General features: G+C 30.3%; 1 protein-coding gene, 1 long non-coding RNA gene, 1 other non-coding gene and 1 pseudogene across 3 annotated transcripts; all 4 read right to left on the bottom strand.

The window, feature by feature from the left end:
- Positions 1–4914: 4914 nt before the first annotated feature.
- LOC107907752 (uncharacterized) lies at positions 4915–6877 on the bottom strand. Its single transcript, XM_016835074.2, has 3 exons — positions 6717–6877; positions 6416–6618; positions 4915–5441 (listed from the first exon to the last, which is right to left on the bottom strand). The coding sequence occupies exons 1-3, from the start codon at positions 6807–6809 to the stop codon at positions 5123–5125; spliced, it is 615 nt and encodes a 204-aa protein (XP_016690563.2). The 5' UTR covers positions 6810–6877; the 3' UTR covers positions 4915–5122.
- Positions 6878–11663: 4786 nt separating this feature from the next.
- LOC107923279 (cullin-4-like) lies at positions 11664–14300 on the bottom strand (annotated as a pseudogene).
- On the bottom strand, positions 11935–12040 carry LOC121205477 (small nucleolar RNA snoR103). The gene has a single exon (XR_005900554.1). It is a non-coding gene; the product is annotated as a small nucleolar RNA snoR103 (small nucleolar RNA).
- A 4057-nt stretch (positions 14301–18357) lies between the features above and the next one.
- Positions 18358–19270, bottom strand: LOC121204749 (uncharacterized). The gene is made up of 2 exons (XR_005899941.1): positions 19143–19270; positions 18358–18793 (listed from the first exon to the last, which is right to left on the bottom strand). It is a non-coding gene; the product is annotated as an uncharacterized lncRNA (long non-coding RNA).
- Between the last annotated feature and the right edge of the window lie 374 nt (positions 19271–19644).

Here is a 19644-nt window from a genome sequence, read left to right on the forward strand (position 1 = left end):
AAACGATATATTAGTCAGTTAGGTTGTTAGTCCAGCTGTAATGCGGTTGGAGTTGTTAGCTTCAGTTATCTCACCTTTCACGTGTATATATTCTTGCTTGTATCAGCATAGAAAACAGATATCAATTTCAGATTAAAAGATTCATTTTCTGCTTTCATTCTCTTCATTGTCTATACTTTCTTTCTATTATTTTAGATCTTCTATCAAGCAGCAAAGCCAGCACCCGCTGATATCATCCCCAAAAGGGCCACAACAAAGCATAATATACCCATTTTGTCCATCTCTGATTATTTTCTCTCCTACACTTTAGTGGGGAAAGAAACTGACAATTTTCTGTTTGGTTGATGAGAAAATGGAAATTGTTTGTTTGTGTATGAATTCTGAAACTATAAAGCTTTTGCTGATTTTGAGTATTGTTTTGTGGTGCCTGCCTTTGAGATGACGACTTTATACAATATTTATAGGATTTTAGGCTAACATTTTTATATTTTAAAGGGTAAAATAGATTTAAGGTCACTAAATTATTAGTAAATTTGTGTTTTGGTCACTTAGCTTTAAAAAGTTATAAAATAGTGGTTGAATTATTCGAAAATTTTTATTTAAGTCATTGGACTATTAAAGTCGCTATTGTATGGTCTTTTTTAATCTCATTTTGCTTCTCTTCTATAGTTCAGTTCTTTTTTCCATTAAATAACTTTGAACGTTAAGAATTTACGAACCAAAATCCAAACAACTAATTTTTTCTTTGATCTCCGGCACTGACCATCAGACAACTTGGATTTAAGGTATGTTGCTTGTAGCTCGCTAGCCGAACTTTAAAAAAAAAAACTTACCAACCTAGTGGTTTGGACAAAAATCTTTAAATAGTTCAGTGAGCATTTTATAACCTTTTGAAGTTCAGTGACTAAAATGTAAATTTACTAATAGTTTAATACATCAGGTGTAGTTTACCCTGTTTAAAAAGGTATAAAGCAACATTTAGCCCTATCTTGGTAAGTTTTTTCAACTTAGTCCCTATTTTTTTAGTTCACATTAGTATTGAAATTTGATAAATTTTCCCAACTTTGGTCCATGCAGTTGTGCCACATCATCTCAAAGACCAAAATTGTGAAAAATTGTTAAGTTCCAATACTAACATGGACCAAAAAAGTTGAAGATCAAATTGAGAAAAGTTGTCAAATTTAGAGACTAAATGGTGTATTATTCCTTTTTTAAAAAAACTTAAATTTCATAAATTAATTGTTTTATTTAATATAAAAGTATTTTAAAGGCATTTATTAATCATTCCCAGTTTTTATATTCTTCTTGTCATTAGGGATGTGAAATAAGATAATTGTTTTCCTTGGTCAAAACGAAAGAATTATTATTTTATACATGTCAAAAATATATTTTTATTGTGGGATTTAAATATTTTATTTTAATATATAGGTTAATACTAAAATTAATTTTAAGATTACAAGTTGGTATAATCATGAATTTTATCCTTCCATTTAATTTTTCATTCTTTTTAGCCTTTAAACTTGTGGAACACATGTCAACATTTAATCAGCTTTATTAAAATTTTAAAAATTCAAAAAAAATTATAAAATTTATTTTTAAAATAATTTAAATTATTAAAAAATATTAAAAAACTTTTTAATATTTTTCAAAATTTAAAAAAATAATTAAATACTAACATGTCATCCACGTGGTAATCCATGTGCATGCTACCTCAGCAAAGTTAAAAAATATTAGCTTATCCATTTATTTTGGGGTGATTTGATAAAAAAACGAGTTTAATCGCTAAAGGAGGCGGAAAATTAAACATAGGACTAAAATAAATTTTTTGTAAACTTGGAGGATAAAAAATTCATTATACCTTGATTTTATATGAATATATATATATAACAATTACTTTCCCCTAAACTAATATTAACTAATGATACCAATTCAAGTACATAAAAAAAATTAGAGCAGAAAAGAGTGGATTAGAAGGTAATAATTAGAGAAGAACGTGCTTTGCAATATCTCCACTCTTGTTCATCTAATTTCAAAGTCAAAGAGTAATTATATTCTTTAAAAATCAAAAGGTAGGTGGCTTTTTTTAAATATATATATATTTCTATACAAAAATGGATAGCGGTAAAAATGGGTGATTTTATTCTGTTTAGAACAAAATAGAGATTCGTCGAAAAGAATAGTCTGATTAATAAGGAAGAGAGAATAAGGTTTTGACAATGGCGAAAAGAGGAGATAAAGATATAAGTTGCTTGGGTTACTCCTTAATCTCTAAGTTTTATATTCTTATTGTCTATTGTCTTGAGCTGTCACGTGTTAAGTTGTGATGTGTTAAGTTGCTATTGGTGAATTATTTAACTTAATACCATAAGCTTAGGTAAAATGATGAGACATGATAATTAAGACTTGATATGATGGCTAATAAATGAGTTTGTTTGTCGAGCAATTTGTAAATCGAGAAGCTCTTCTATTTGTATTGCTGAAAGACTTGACTGCCCGGACCATCAATCAGTGTAACAATTTTTTGAATTATATTAAAATTAATATTTGGTACAATATAATATTTAAGTCTAAATATATTGGAGATCCTTGTATTTTTTTATATTTAAAATTAATTCATATACTTCAATTTTGAGAGAATTCTCGTATATTTTTTTCGGCCCCATCATCCAAATTTTCAAAAACATTATTTATATGGCAACTATAAAAAAGTAAAATAACATTTTTAGTCCTCTCACATTTACTTCCAGCATTGTTAGGTCAAGAGATCATGTAACTGTATACAGTTCAGCAAAGTCAACATTAAATTTGATTGGGAATGTGGATGTTCAAAAACTTTCTGTAAACATTATTTATTTTGCTGAGTAATCTAATAGAGCTGACTTCTAAAATGAAGCCAAAAGTCGTTGGTAAAAGAAACACCGAAGTTTTCTTATATGTTAAATTCTTCCATTAGTCCCTATACTTTGCGAAAGTTATGGATTTAATCTCTGTATTTTAATTTGATCATTGTTAGTCATCACCAAATATTAATTGTTAAATTCGTTAAGTTCTGCTATTTCCAAAATTTGATGCGTTAAACATATTATTATATGTGTAATTCTATGTCAACTTATTATTTCCACGTATTACTCACTAATAAATGAATTAACTACTGTTATTTACGTCAAGACTAAAATATATATTAAAAGTCTAAAAGTATAGGAACGTAGAATGATCCAATTGGAGAATATGGAGCAAATCTACAATTATACATATATTTTAACCTATATTTTATAATATGTATTTTATGCACTAGTTGGGATCTGAATTTGTTAATTATTTCCCACATTGGGGCATAAATTTTTTTTGTCCAACTTTTAAAGAAATATTAGGGACTAACTTGAAAAAAAATAATTCAAGCCTCAATGTGAGAATAGTTGCCAAATTCAAGCCTCAAAGAGTGCATCAACCCTTTTCGAATCAATGGGACTTCTTACGGATTATACGATCTCACTAAAACCTTCCTTACACAATACAAGTTTAAGTTAAAGGCTTTTTTTTTCCTTTAAATTATTAGATACTATTTAAATTCCAATTTTGGTCTCTTTATATTTTGTTTTGAAATTAAATTAGAATGATCAAAATTTAATTTTGGTTTGGCCAAGCATATTCCTCGCAGTGAAAATCTAGTGGCCGATGGTTTGGCCAAGTCAGTTCGATCTAGAAGTCTTAGCTTAAGATTGATTGAGGATCCTCCTATGAGGATTTAGTTTTTGTCTTCTGTATTTTTTCTTTTCCACCAAAAAAAATTAAATTAGAATAATCAAATTTCAATTTTGGTTCCAATACTATGTTGAACTTTTAATTTATTTACTTTAAATTTTTATATAATGTAAGCCTTCCTTATCTCGTGTGGGTCTAACTCTTTTTTTATTTATTTATGAGAAAATGCTTAAATATCAATTTTGATCCCTTTATTTTTTTAAAATTATATAACAATAGTCACAATTTAGTTTTGATCCCTATACTATGCTCAAATTTAATATTTAATATCTATATTTTAAATTTTAACATAATTTGATATCTCAATTTTAATTAAAACACTGACATGAAATTAAGAATTGTTGACTTCAGTAAAATTTTTTGCTAAATTTAGATCCATTGGAATGTCTTTTTTTTTGTCACATGATTATTAAATGAGTATTTTTTTTAATTTCAAAATGTCATGCTAGTAATGAAAAATTTTAACAGTATTAACAACTAGATTTAAAATTTTAAATTAAAAAAAATTAGAGGACTAAAGTTTTGAAAATAAACATATTGGGGCTAAATTTTAAATATATGAAAAGTATAAGAGCACATTGTAACATCTAAATTTTTACTTTATAATTTAGCTCAAAAAATTAATCCAATGTGAAACGTGAATAAAAACCATACTAGTTATATGATAACAATATATATAATAATATAAATATTTTTTATTGACACATGGAAGTGGTGTGAAGATCGGAATTGTTTTCACCCTTGGAGGATAGAGAACTATAAGATGGAGATGGTGGAGTTGAATGGAGAAGAAAAGGGAAGAAGGAGCTGAAAGAGTGTATGTGTGTGTGAACCAGATCTATTTGCTAAGAAGTAAGAGATGTATATAAATGTATTGACCGCCCATGCCACGTGGCCCTTCTTGATAGGTCATTTGTCATCTTTTGTTAGGTTCGCAATATGATGTGAAGTGATCAAGATGCATAGTATATAGGACGAATGATAGATGTATTGTCATTATGATTAGATTATCAATGGTAGTTGTATATTTTTGGCAATCTAGTGGAACATATCCTCCAACGAATGAGGAGGACGTTGGTGAATCACGCTAGACAGCGAGAGTGATAATTCAATGAAGCTATATGTGTAACAATTCATAATATTTGACTCCGTTAAAAAAAACCATGCATGCACAATCAAAAGAATGTCCAATACACAATGTACAAAAATTAACCACCCATTACGTCAGGGAAAATAAAATAACTTTCACAATTCATAATATTTGACCCATGCCAATACAACCACCAAACAGATTTTTAAGACTAGCGCACGTCGGACGAACAGCCGGAGAATCGATCTTCCGATGTCGAAAACTTTTTGATCAATTGAATTGTCGCTTGTTATAAGCATCTCCATTTACAAAACCAGGATTCTCAGAGGGGAATTGAGGTTGTGCCGTGACTATGCCACCTTGATTCGGAATTGGAGCATTGCTCGCATCCTTCGCTTTCGAGTTTAGGGTTTGATAATAGAAGACTCCGAAAATCGAACTTAAAGCGGACAAGACGGCTCCGACGGCAAAGACTCCGGGTTTGATAACATAGCAGTAGATGCCGCCATCTTTGTAAACTTGTTCACCTCGTCGATCATTGAGTGCAGCACCAGTTAGCAATAGGCCGATTGCTGTCATAAATGTTATCCTGCATCAATATTTTGTGGATATAAACATAGAAAAACCTTAGGGTTCTGGGAAAAAATTAAGAAAATCGAAAACCAATTGGAAGAGTCATGTTTGGATTGATTTTGTTAAAATCATATTGGTTTGGATATTACTTTAAAATTATTTGATTTCTATTGGGTTTGTTCGGTTTTGATCACAAATTAAAAACCATAATTCTTCAAATTGAATCGATTTGGACCATATTATGTTTTTTCATACAATATTAAGAGTGAGAGATGAGAGTGACACAATTTAAACCCGTATCAAATGAATGTCGGACAAAAACTTTAATCATTGTTCTATTTCAATTAAGACATCTATTATTATTATTATTATTATTATTTATTTAGTCTAATCTTTACTTTAATATTTAAATGAGGGAAAATGGCTTAATAAAAAAATATTTTTTTTAAAAAAATTTAATAACCTGGGGTTTTGGAAAACAAGAATGTTGCACATTAACCACAGTTTTTGTGTTCTCAAAATCAACTTGACTCGAAATAACTCTTAAGAGTAGGTATTTGATTAACTTGTGATACAAAATTTAATCAGGATTCTAGGTTATGGTGTATATACATACACAAAATGATAAGAAGAGATAAAACAACATTTAGTCCTTGAACTTAGTAAGTATAATGATGTGACATTTTAAGATTGTGTCAAGTCATCACTTGAAATCTTTTAAAAAAAATTATAAAATCTTAAAAATACAAAAAAGAAGAAGAAGAAGAAATAACTAAACTTTAAAAAAGTAAATGATATCGTGAAATAATCTTATAGTGCAACTTCATTACACCTGAACGAAATTCAAATTTAAAAACTAAATTAAGAAAAAGTGTTGCCAAGTTCGAGAAAAAAAGTTCAAGGACTAAAATAATTTTTTTATGAAATTCAAACACTAAATATTATTTTTAAAAAAAAAGAAATCTACAAGTAATGTGATTGAAAAATTACCAAGAAACAATATAGAAGCAAAGAGCTTTAGTCCAATTAGAACTATGAGATTGAGCATTGTTTCTTTTGCAGCAAAAACAGCCAGTGGAGAAATTTATTATTATTTGACCCATCAAAAGCGTTGCTGCTGATATTAAGCTTAGAACCAGTGCTGGGCTTCGTGGATATACACATTCTCCCAGTTCTAGTGTAACTTGTGAAGCCTTTAAAACAAATAAAAGAAAATTAGTAAAAATAACGAAACCCAATATAATTTTAGAAAAACCCCTTAAAATTTACAAATTTGATGTTTTATTTTTACCTTAACCCTTGTAACTTCAGCTGCAAAGCCAGCACCTGCTGATATTATCCCCAAAAGGGCCACAACAAAGCATAAAATTCCCTTTTTCTCCATCTCTTACACTTTTTTCCTGGACAATTTCTGTTTGGCTGATGGGAAAATATGTTACCTAGGAATGTCTGGATTTTGAAACCAAAGCCGCTTTGCTGGTTCTGAATTTTGTGTGATGGCTTTGGGATGACTTTATGCAATATTTATAGGATATTTGGGTAACATATTATATGAATTTATCAAATTATTTATTTATTTTAAATGTAATTCATTAATCAGATTTAGTCTTTTTTTAATATTCTTCTTTGTCATTAAGGTAGTGAACATGTAAGGTAGTCGTTTTTCTTAGTCAAAATGAAAGAATTATTATTTTATACATGTTAGTTATGTTTATTTTGGGATTAAACTGAGTATAATCGTAACTTTGCAAAGGGTTAAAATACCTAGGAGGCCCCTGTGTTATATGGGCTGAATCAAATTAGTGTCTATTATTAAATAGATCAATTTAGTCCTTAAACTATTAAAAAGAATCACATAAGTCAAAATTGCAACAGAGTTGACATTTGTTGTATACAAAATGTCTTGAAAATTATTATTTTACAATTGTAGTTCAATTCCAAACAAAAGATTTCATTTACAGAACCATAAAAACTTTTAAAATTTTAATTATTAAATAGTAAATGATATTTTTTAAATAAAAAATGTTAACTCTATTCCAATTTGGCTTTCTTGATTTTTTAATAGTATAGGGATTAAATTGATGCATTTAATAGTAGAAAGACTAATTTGATTCAAATCTTATGATATAAGGACCTCTCAGGTACATTCACCCTTTGCAAAGGTACGCTAGATTTATTATAAAAAGAAAATTACAAGAAAATAGGAAAATTAATTATTGAGGGGAGGTCAACTCTATTAAGAGAAGTCTACAAAGTGTTATTCGCTAGAAGTCGACGGACTCTCAATAGGTTGATATTATCTTTGGGGTCTTTCCAACTTTGATTAGAACTTGAGTGCCTCAAGGGTCAACTAGTTTAATAGAGCGAGGGCGCCTCTTCAAAAGCCTAAACAAGTGAACCATGTATGATTGCGCATGGTCTAATTCGAACCCATGCCCTAAATCTTATAGGACATTTTTGGTTAAGCATGTTAGTTAGCTTAAGGGCCTTATACGCTAAAGGGCACGAGTTAAAATCCCGTCAAGAGCAAATGTTGAGATACCATTAGTCAATGACCATGCACACACGCATGGTTCATCTTATTAGGCACTTGATGAGGTGTTCTCACTATGTTGAAGTCACTACCTCTTTAAGCTTTTGAGCTCTCACAAAGTTGTGAGATAAAACCCTTACTGAGGACAATATCAACCTATTGAAGGGTTCGTTGTCTCTTGACGGGTAATACTTGACAGACTTTTCCCAACGAAATCGATCTCCCCACAACATTAATTCTAAAAGAAAAAATATATTAAAAAAATAAAAAATGGAACATATATTTTAAAAAGCATAACTTAGACAATTACTATGGTTAAGTATAAAAATTAGTCAAACTTATAATCATTCTTTTGGTACATATAATCATTTAATTTGCTAGCAAAAAGTATTTAGTGATGTAGGGTTGTTGGACCAACCGGCTACACCTATATGGAATAATGTTTTTCTAAAATTAAAATAATTTTTATTTTAGTAGGAATAATTTATGTTCATTTTTGGATGATTCATCACATTCTTTTGAATTCAAAATGTTGTTTATTTCGATTCAACCATTTTTAATTTTTATAAATCAAATTAAATTTGAATTTCAGATTAGAATTAAAATTAATAAATCTACTCGTAATAATCCATATTCTAAACTGTGTTTACTTGCATTGCAAGTGTCACAGGCTGCAATTCAAATACCGTAACCTTTACACAAAAAAAGTCTCATGGAGGTTTACATATTAAATGGCATTCATTTGATCCACTCGAACTGACCGATTCAAAAAACAAGTGATGAAGTCCATTTACTTGAAGCCTTGGTGGCGCAACAAAACATTTATGGAAATTAGGGCTATCTTGGTAAATAGAGAAAGTAATCTTAGAAGATTTGTAATAAGATAAAATTTAATTTTTTTAATCCAGGAAATTAAGTAAATCCCTTAATTGTAAATATGCTTCGATTTTGTTTGTTGATGTAACTCAATCTATGCCGTCGATTTTGGGGGAGGTCAACTATAAATAGAAAGCTTCCCCTTCAGTTGTAATCATCCATTGTTTCCATTATTCTGAGTTAAAGAATATAATGAGAGCATTTACTCAAATACCTTGTGTGCATTGCTTTTCTGTTGGTATTTGCTTTTTTTTTTTGCTTCAGCTATAATTCAGTGCCTTAGGGAAATTCTACTAGAATCCTTATTTTGAGAGAGTTAGGCTGATTTAAGCGCATTTGAAGCAGAGGAATCGCCTAAAGCCGTATGGATTGTGAGACAAAAAGTCTAACCCCATGACACAAGTATAAACTTATATTTATGAATGCATTATATTTCGAGTTCCAATCCTAAACATGAAATAGTAATTATATTATTTTTAGTGATTTTTAAAATTATTTATTAATTATCTTATAATATAATTCATTGAAGATATATCTTATACATGAAACACAAAGTCGTCAAAAGGAATAATTATATTCATTAAAAAGAGGGAATAATTATATTCTTAAAAAAGAAAAAGTGTGGCATTAACATGTTTTTGGTTGGTGAAAGATAGTCAACCTTAAACTAAAAAATAAGTATTTTTTTAAATATTTTTATTTAATATTTATATTTAACATAATTTAAATATAAGTATAAAAAAAACTCAATCCTAAACACCTCTATAGTTTTAAAAATAAAGATAAACTACAGAAATAGTCATCTAATTATAAAAAATTTTAATATAAGTATCCAAAATAAAAAATTTTACAATTTAAGTGCCCACATTATATAGGTCAATTATTTTGATTAGCACTGTTAAAATCACAAACAACAAGCTGACACGGTAGTTAAAAAATTAGTATAATAATAAATTTAGCTAACAACTTTTACATAATATATGGATTTAGTCATAATTTTTAAAAAATTTAATTCCCAAAATTTACAAATGTTCTCATTTTAATCCTAATTCTAAAAAATTCAAAATAAAAATAAAAATAAAAATACATAATATTTTTTTAAAATATAAAAATAAATTTAAATTATTAAATAAAAATAATTAAATTAAATTAAATTAAATAACAAAAAAACCCTTCCCCACCCGCCCCTCTCCCCAACCTTTGTCTCTCTCCCTCTACCCATACCGTCCCTTTCCTTTCTTCATCTTCGCCCTCCTCCTCACCTTCGCCATTATCTCTTTCCTCTTTGCCAAAAAAGGAAAAAATATTATGTTATTGAATAAAAAAGCAAGCAACATAGAAGAAGATGTTTCTTTTCTTCCTAAGAAATAATTAGGGTTAAGGAGTACTGGTCCTACTCCCGTGGAGAAGACGATTTCTCTACTAGTACATGTTGATCATTGAAACACATATTTTGATCAAACAAATATGTTAACACTATCTGAAAAATAAAAATGAATTATGAAATCTGAAATTTACTACGGCATGGTAAATTCATTGCCTTAGAAACGGTTTCACCTTGATCAGTGTAATCGTGTAGTGGACATCGTCTCCTAAAGTTAACATAGTGCTTTAATTTTCGTACATCCGAATATGGAAGATGGAACTAGATTAGTGTTGCTTTTCTCAGGAGAATCACTAGAATCAATTTCCAGAAAAGTTTAGAGAGTTTGGAGAAGTTACAGTCAATATATTATTTTCACAGGAACAGTTGAGGGTTAAATTTGTTATTATATCATTTTTTAACTGCTATATAAAATAAATATTTAAATTATAATTTTTTTTATTTTCAGTGACTAAAATAAAAGTTTTTAATAGTTAAATGGTTATTTTTATAATTTACCTTAAAATTAATTAAGGGTCTGTTTGATTGGCAGTAAAATGTTTTCCGTAAAATGATTTCTGAAAAATGTTTTACTTTTCTGTAAAATGACTTACTGGAAAATATTTTCTGGTGTTTGATTGAATCTGTGTAAAATATTTTCTGCTGTTTGACAGATTTCCTGAAAATATTTTCCGGAAAAGTTATTTTTTACATATATTAATATATATTAATAAATTTTTATATTTTAAATTGTTTTTACATATATTGCAATGATTTATTTATAATAATACTCAATAATAAGCTACAATATTGATCGTTATAAATTAAAAAAAATATTATCCACAATGAGTACTAGTAAGAATATTGAATAATTATAAATTACTTCGAAACCATAATGAGTACTAGAAATAATATTATCCAAATACATAATTAGTAGTACACCACATAATAACAACATTGTCCAAGTGCATAATAGTACAGCACATAAAAGTATCAATATCTTCAACCCTAAATTAACTACCAATGAACTAACAAAACGAGACTGAATTAGGAGTTGACAAAAGTCCAAACATGACAGTCTCAGAAATTTTTCCAACCATAATCATTCTTATAGAAGAACTACAATAATCTGTATTAGTATTTGACGATTATTAGAATGACAGCTCCTTCCACTCCAAAGGAAGCAATGTGTAAGAATCAAGAAACCTTCCATAAAAGATATATCAGATAACAAAGCAATGTTCTAAAAACGGGCACATCAAATTAAAAAGCAAGATTAACAAATCTATTGGGAATTCGAAATTACTATTTATAACCTTGACAAGATAATATGTTCACAAACATGATTCATCAGGATCATCATTTAAAAAAGACATGAACAACCTCCATACATTGCAATAGTTGTTCATGTTTATACAAAACATGCTCATGAACTTCAAACAAATAGAAATAGAAAACTTATATTAGTAAGAACACATAAAAAAGGAATCAAATTATGGACCCAAAGGCAATATACAACTCTTTGAAAAATAAAACAGTAATGCTAGAAACATAGTCTATTTATTGTAGAAAGCCAAAAAGAACTCAATTTGCTCCAAAGGAAAATATCAGCATTGCATGCAATTCTATGTCATAAAAACTTTAAACCAAGATCGAAACAGATACATTCTTCACTAAATTTACAATCTTTCATTTGTAAATTTGTTTAATGAACTTATTGAAACCTTTAATGTAATGTAATGTAACGCAGGTTCTTTATGGGCATAAATGTACTAATGGCTCACCCACCTAAAGCCTGCATATTGATATTTGTCCATGTTTACAGCAGCTACACAGACTTGAGTGCTCTGCCAAGAATTAGGACAACTAAAGAACCCATTAAAATTAGTTCATAACATAATATTTTCCAGAGAGCTAGCAGACAATAATAACATAATTATGTCTTTAGTTCATAACATAATATCTACTCAACAAGTGGAATGTTGTTTGCATGTGAACATATTTTAGATTTCTGGGTAGTCCACTAAAGTGCACAAAATTTAAGAGTAAATGTTGTTTGCATGTGAACATATTTTAGACCTAAGAATCTAGTCACAAAAATAAATTCCAGTATCACACAAACTCCGTATATTATGTAAATTGTTTGATCTTACATCAACCAGTACACAAGTAGGTACTCCAAGAAATAGAAGATAATTTAACTTGCTGAGTACTTTTCTCTTCTACTCTGACATGATTCAATTATTTTCTTATATATTTATATGATCTACCCTCAGGCACAACAAACTTATTACATGGTCATTAGTTCAACACATTCTGCTTACAGGAATTACACATAATTAATTCAACTCATGTCATGAGGGGTAACACTACTGGAGACAATACCACCACTAACAAGTAACATATTCTTAGACTCTTAGTGGATAGAAGTTATGGGCTGCCCATGTTTACAAAACCCTAAAGGATGCAGTTCACCAGATTGATGATTAGAAATTCCAATGGTAACCTATGGAATACATTTCTTTTACAAACTTATACAAAAAAGGATATAGAGGTAAACCTTAAACATTCTTTCAAGTTTGTTTGTAAACTAGCTGCCACACTCTGTCTTCAGCTGCAGCATCGCAAGAACATAACAAATTAACAATTTAATACAATCTTCTGAAGACACACCATTTAATGCGAAGAACATACTGACCTTAGAAATCATGGATTTCTCTGCATCAATAGAAGCACTCTTCCCTAACAGCAGCCTTTTAGCAAGATCTTTCTTATAGAATGCTTCAAAAACATCCTTGCCCTTAATTATCAACAAAAATGCCATTCACAACTCTAGCATTAACTAGTGAGGCAAGAAAGAAAGAAATGCACAAAAGGAAAACTGTTACTTGGGGGAAAAAAGTAGATTTAATCATTTTTGTGGGAAACTCTACCTGGATGAACCTGAATAAAACCAAAACTTTATCAAGTGTACCCTCTAATTCCTCTTCAGAAGTACCCTTATTACCATCACGAAGCTTTTCATCCAGAAACTTAGCAATAAGCTCAGCAGGTCGATTTTATTAAACACAATAAAGTTCGACCATCAGTCAAGTTCAAAATATGATGATCTAAATTAGGAATTTACTTTACTGGTTTAAAGGTAAATGAACATGCAGTTTAAAAATAAAATAATCTCCAAATACAAAGGACAAACATGCTAACCTGACGAAGATTAATTAGATGCTCAAAAGAATCCTTAATGGTGTTGCAAAATGCCTCATTCTTGGAAAAGCTTTCTTCTAATATGGAGTCAAGTGAAGCCTTGAATTCTAACAAGGAAGACACCATGTCCTTGTCTTTCTCTTCATCCATGACAATGCTCTGCCCAGTTCTCCGAATATATGAGCTTATGGCCTGCCTGAGTGATTTGCATTGACCCTTGAAAACAGTGAGTACATCCTCTGAAGGTCCTCGATACGGTGTCCATCCATCAGCATCATAAATCCCTGCACAAATTAGAGAAACCATAGCTACTAAGAAGATGCAAATTCAAGGTGTTCAAAGCACAAAGAACAACCAAAAATTCAATTCACACCTTATCAAGAATGGCAGGTATATGGCGTTCCAGCAGTTGCCTTTTTGCTGTTGCTATAAGCGGCTTTCCCGTAAAAGCATCCAGGTAGAGTAAGCATCTTTCATTTTCTTCATTTAACCTCATCTGAAGGAATACGCACAAAAAGCCATTTCCACCTTCTGGGGTTCCTGATTCAGGGCAGAATTCCCAGACTTGATGAACGCCGGTGTCTGGTGTTAAGAATTGGTGTTGGCTGATGGCAAGCAGAAGATCAGGTGTCAAGGATAGGGGAAGGGGAAGGGGAAGGGAAAGGGAAAGGAAAATTTTCCTGAAAATGTCTTACCGAATCAGAAACGGTAAGACATTTTCCAAAACTAAAGGCTACTATTTCCCGTGTTTGTAATTGATTTTACATAGGGAAAATATTTTCCAACAAACAAAACCGGAAAATGTGGAAAACCAATTCCGGAAAATATTTTCCCCTATCAAACATACCCTAATTGTATTAGTATTGCATACATACCTATGCAAAATACCCTAAATCCATTTCAAAAGGAATTTTTTTATAAGTTTATGTTTGAGTTATTTTATATTTATACAAATTTTAATAACTTAATTACTAACATTACTAGCTAATAAGTGGTGGTTGAGTGTATTGGTAAGACACATTGTACTATTAAGGGGAGAATGTAAATTCGAACCTAAAAAACAATATTATTATTAGGAGTGACAGTTACGAACTCCAAACATAAACCGTAAAATACATAATGCTAAAAAACTAATTAACATTATATACATTTCGATATAATCGTGTATTCGTACATATAATATTTTAATTTTAATTTTAATTTTAGTCATATCTTGTTTTCCAACATTATGAGGTGCAACTGTATACAGTTCAGCAAAGGTCAACCTTAAATTTGATTGGTAATGTGAATGTTGAAAATCATTCTTTTAGCATTTTCTTTTTGGTTTTTTTTTTAATTTTTCCTGATTAATTTAATAGAGTTGACATCTAAAATGAAGCCAAAAATTAAGTGGAAGTGATTATTAATTAATTTTTGCAAAAGAAACAGAAAAGGTTCGTGATAATAATATTATTTCAATATAATTAAAATAAGATAAGCTTATATAAATAAGGCAAAGTCAAAAAATTGCTTGTTAATGATAAATAATAAATATTTAAAGGGTTAAAATGTAATTTTATAATTATATTAATTTATAATTTCATAAATTTTAAAGGGATTAAAATGTATTTGTAGCGACGTAAAAATTGGTTTCAGGGTCGCTAATTGTGGCGATCTAGTGAAAAAGTTTGGAAACTGAAGTTCGATTTTGAAATAAAAGGGGAGTCGCCACCGATCCTTTTTATAGGTGTGATCGGACACCTTATAAATTTATTTTTGAAATGAAAAGAAATGAATTTAAGTCCACGTTAAAATCCAGAGAAAAAAATAGGGTTCGGGAGTCAGTTACGCGCGAGGAAGGTATTAGCACCCTCGCGACGCCCAAAATTGGTATCTCATAAACACTTGTTGTCTTGATTTTCAAAAATACGAGTCCAATGTAAAATTTAGTCTTGATCCGATTGAAAAGACGAGAAATTTTAGTTTATTCTGTTTTTTTTGAGGAGGGTATATCGCTTTAACACGAGTCAATTGACGTTCACCCAACATAGCGATGAACTCGATGACTTAATGTTAAATCGGTACATTGCCTTGATTATTGAAATTAATTATCAAAACAATAATATGATTTTCGAAATACCATGAAACGAAGTTGATATGAAATAAGAATCAATAAGTGGAAGAAATATAAACATATTTGAAACAAAAAACAAATATTACAATAATGTTGAAGGAAAACACTAATAATGCATGCAAAATCGAATGTAATTATCATATCAAATACGATAAATAATGAATATACATACATAAAACATTAAGAACATGTACGTCAAAACACATCTATATATGAGCAATGATACCGTTAGAAATATATTATATATATTATTCGAACTATACATGAAGTGGCAAAAAATGTACATCTATTAATGTTAAAGTATATACGTAGTATCAAGACATGACATAATATATATAGGACATGACATTTAACAGAATTATATATATAGAAGAATATATACAAATAATATGGTATTAAAGGTATATACATAGTATATGGAAGAAAATATGTATGTGGAAATGTATAAGAAATATTATACATAACTAGTAATATTAAAAATATACACATAACATATATAGAACATATACAATACATACATACCTTAGAAGTGATAATAACAATAATAAAAATATTTTATACACTACACAAATACATACACATATATATATAAATAATAGTATTAGAAATATACAATATAATATTAGAAATATATATAATAGTATAAAAGAAAAATATAACTAATAATATTAAAATATATATAATAATATATGTGAAATATAATATTAAAAACTTATATACATAACATATGTGCAAAATACACATAATATTAAAACATTTACATAGTATATACATATTAGAAACAAATAACAACTAATAATAATAATATTAGAAATATAATGAAGTGTATAAAAAAGACAAATATAATATAATAGTAATATTAAAATAAAGTAATTAAGATAGTACTATATATAAAGGTATGGATATATATATGTAAAATATACATATATTAATATTAATAATAATGTTAGAACTAGAAATAGTAATCATTGGTAATAATAGTACCTTAAAAATAATTAGTATATTAATAAAAATAATAATATTAATAATATGTAAAAAATGAAAATAAACGAAGAAAAGGACTAAATCGGACTAAGAACAAAATTTCGGGGCGAATTTAAAAAGAAATAGAGAAATAAAGGACCAAAATGAACACGCGTGAAAGCAATGGGAACTAAGGGCGCAATATTCTCCATTACCAAAACGCAACGTAGCACGGAGGGACTAAATTGTAGGGCGAGAAAATCTTTAGGGCCAAATTAAAAGTAGCAAAAAAAACCTGATTGTGAAATAGTAAAAATGCGGAAGGGCCGATCGCGCAATTAGCCCTTCCGCTTCAAAAACACGCGGACCCTGGCTGGATGGGTCGGGTCGACCCGACTCGAAGCCCTAAACGGCGTCGTTTAGTTTAAACAGAGGGGGGTCCAAAACGGTGCGTTTTGGACCCTATATAAGTCAATTTTTTTTGTTTTTTTCTCATTTTTGCAGCCGAAAGAAAAAAAAGAAAGGTGGGGAGAGAGGAGAGAAGGAAGGAAGGAGGGGGGAAAGCTCCGGCCACGGGGAGGGGGACGGTCCGATTGTCGGACGGTCGCCGGAGCCGGCCACCGTGCACGGTGGCCGGAGAGGTAAATTTTTTTTCCTTTTTTTTTATTTTTTATTTCTTATATTTTTTTATATTATATTTTCATACATTTGACGTATTTAATGTATGTATTTGTGAGAAAATAAACAAAAATGAAAATAAATCTAGAACCACATTCTGTTTTCGATTTGCAATCTTGGTGTTTTGTGCGCCGATTTGGTGGTGTTTTTTTGTGTTGATATCTATTTCGGACTGGTATTCTTGCTCTATCTACTGACTTTTTTGAAATATATGTGTATTCAAAGATCTAAAAAAAAGAACCCCCCTTACAAAGTATTTCCCTTTGGTTTTTATAATCATTTGTCAATATTAATCTAATATTGTTGTCTTTTCGTGTATTTCTTGCAGGGCATGGGCGAACGGTGGTGGCAGAGGCATGGTGGAGCAGGTGGCCAGTGCTGGTGTCAAAAGAAAGTGGGGCGTGATAGCCAAGGGCAGAAGGGCGTGCGGCGCAAGTAGGGAGGCAAGTGGAATTAGGGTTTCCTCTCTGCTAATTTGTTTTGGGCTGCTGGGCTAGGTTAATTTAGGGTATTGGGCTAGTAGTACTTGGGTTAGGCTAATTGGGCTGAAAATATTGTAAACAGGCTTGGGTTAGTAAGGGTTTGAAATGTATTTGGGTTTGGCAAAATTGGGTATGTACAGTATTCACTACTTTTAGAGATCAAAGCTATTACTTGCCCCTTAATCCATAACCTCGTGTATATATACATTTACGAATATAATGCAAATATATAAATATTTTAAAATTTATACAATATAAATTATTAATGCACGAAGATTTAAATTAGAGTAACACTTTTAGTTAAAACCCCATTAATCATTATTAGCTTAGTTTTATACATTTTCCTAATTCTCAATCAACCAAATAAAAATTTATACCAATTATTGAAATAATATTGTTATTATTATTTTTTTTAAAATTAATTCTTTCTTTTCATGAATGGTAACATGCAATTTGGAAATGAAAGATACAATAAACACTTGCCATATGCAATGAATGGTAAGCACTGTCAACATAAATAAAGGCTTCAACCACAACAATAATAGAATAATTACAAGACATTGACGACAGACTTTGTCACAACTCAAGCGTGGTACATTTGGAGTGGCTGCAAGCACGTATTGTGATAAAGGAATTAGCCTTGAAGGGTTCAAAGCAATGGTAGAATCAACAAGAAAATTGAGCATACAAGACAAAAACTTGTATAGGAGTAACAAGGCATGACAAATTTTACTATTTTCATAAGAAAAAGGGAGTTATTAAACGAAGGAAAATAACAGAAATACATAAGACTTAAAACAACACGAGCCCAAACTAACTTATAAAATCATTTATTATTCCGAAATACCCTCTGTTGTAGGCCAATTTTAGCCCGTTTGCAAATTACCCAAACCCATTTAAATTACAAAATCCAATATCCAATACATACTAAACCCCAAATAAAACAACCCAAAATCTACCTAGCCCACCTCCCCAATAAATCCAAACAACCCAAAACAAATAGATCAAAACCCAACTACCATGGCCCAATTTTAGCCTACCCCATCCCCAATCAAATCAGAAAACCCTAATCCCTATGTTTGGCGCCGCACCACCAACTCTCTGCCACCACCTGCCCACTGCAGCACCGCCCTATCACATCCACCGCCCTCTGCACCTGCAAGGAATTAAAAGGAAAGGACAGCAAACAGAAAATAATAAAAGGGAAAGCATTTGTAAAAGGCTATTAAAAGCCATCAAAAGACAGTGTAATGGGGGGGATTCTTGATGAATGAATACAATAGATTCGGCCAATTCAATACCAAGCAATAGATTTCATATATCAAAGACAAATCTAAACAGTAAACACCAAAGCAGTGAACATCAGAATATAAGAATCGTAATCGGAGAAATAGGAGGTGACATTCCGTCCTTTAAGTTTTAAATCTTTTTTCTTTTCCTTTTTTTATACAGGCAAATATAGACACATATATATATAAACAACGAAAAAAGGAAAGAAAAATTACCTTTTTTGAGGTTTTGACCACTGTGGAAGGTGGCCGGCGGCGACGGAGCTACGACGGCGCGCGGTGGCCCTCCTAGCCGATTTCTGGGTTTCCCCAGAGAGAAAAATCCCCTTCCCCTTTGTTTTTTTTAAAAACCCGGAAAAAATGAAAAATTTAAAGGATTTTTTACTTTTAAAGGCCCTCAAAACGACGTCGTTTTGGGGCTGGCCTTCAACACCCAAAATGGCGTCGTTTTACCCCGGATTGGGTCGACCCGACCCCACCCACTCAGGATCCGCGTGTTTTTTATTCAATGGGCTAATTGCGCAACCGATCCTTCCGCTTTTCTTTACTTTGTAATTAAGTTTTTTAAAAGTCTTAAATGTGCCCTGAACTTGCGTTTGGATTCCAATTGAGTCCTGTTTGGTGCTACACGTTTTAGAAAAGGGGTTTATTATCCGATTTGGTTCCTCCCCTTTGCTTGTGCGTTCAATTTAGTCCTTTTCTTGTTTGTTAATTTTCA

This window comes from Gossypium hirsutum, chromosome A08, assembly GCF_007990345.1.
Source record: "Gossypium hirsutum isolate 1008001.06 chromosome A08, Gossypium_hirsutum_v2.1, whole genome shotgun sequence".
In the NCBI taxonomy this organism is placed as follows: domain Eukaryota; kingdom Viridiplantae; phylum Streptophyta; class Magnoliopsida; order Malvales; family Malvaceae; genus Gossypium; species Gossypium hirsutum.

Bases quoted from the DNA above. Each gene is read 5' to 3' on its own strand.
- LOC107907752 (XM_016835074.2), bottom strand. From the start codon at position 6,809: ATGGAGAAAAAGGGAATTTTATGCTTTGTTGTGGCCCTTTTGGGGATA. The intron at 6,619-6,716 runs GTAAAAATAAAA...TTTGTTTTAAAG, and splicing joins CTGAAGTTACAAGGGTTAAG to GCTTCACAAGTTACACTAGA. The intron at 5,442-6,415 runs GTAATTTTTCAA...ATATTGATGCAG, and splicing joins TGCTTCTATATTGTTTCTTG to GATAACATTTATGACAGCAA.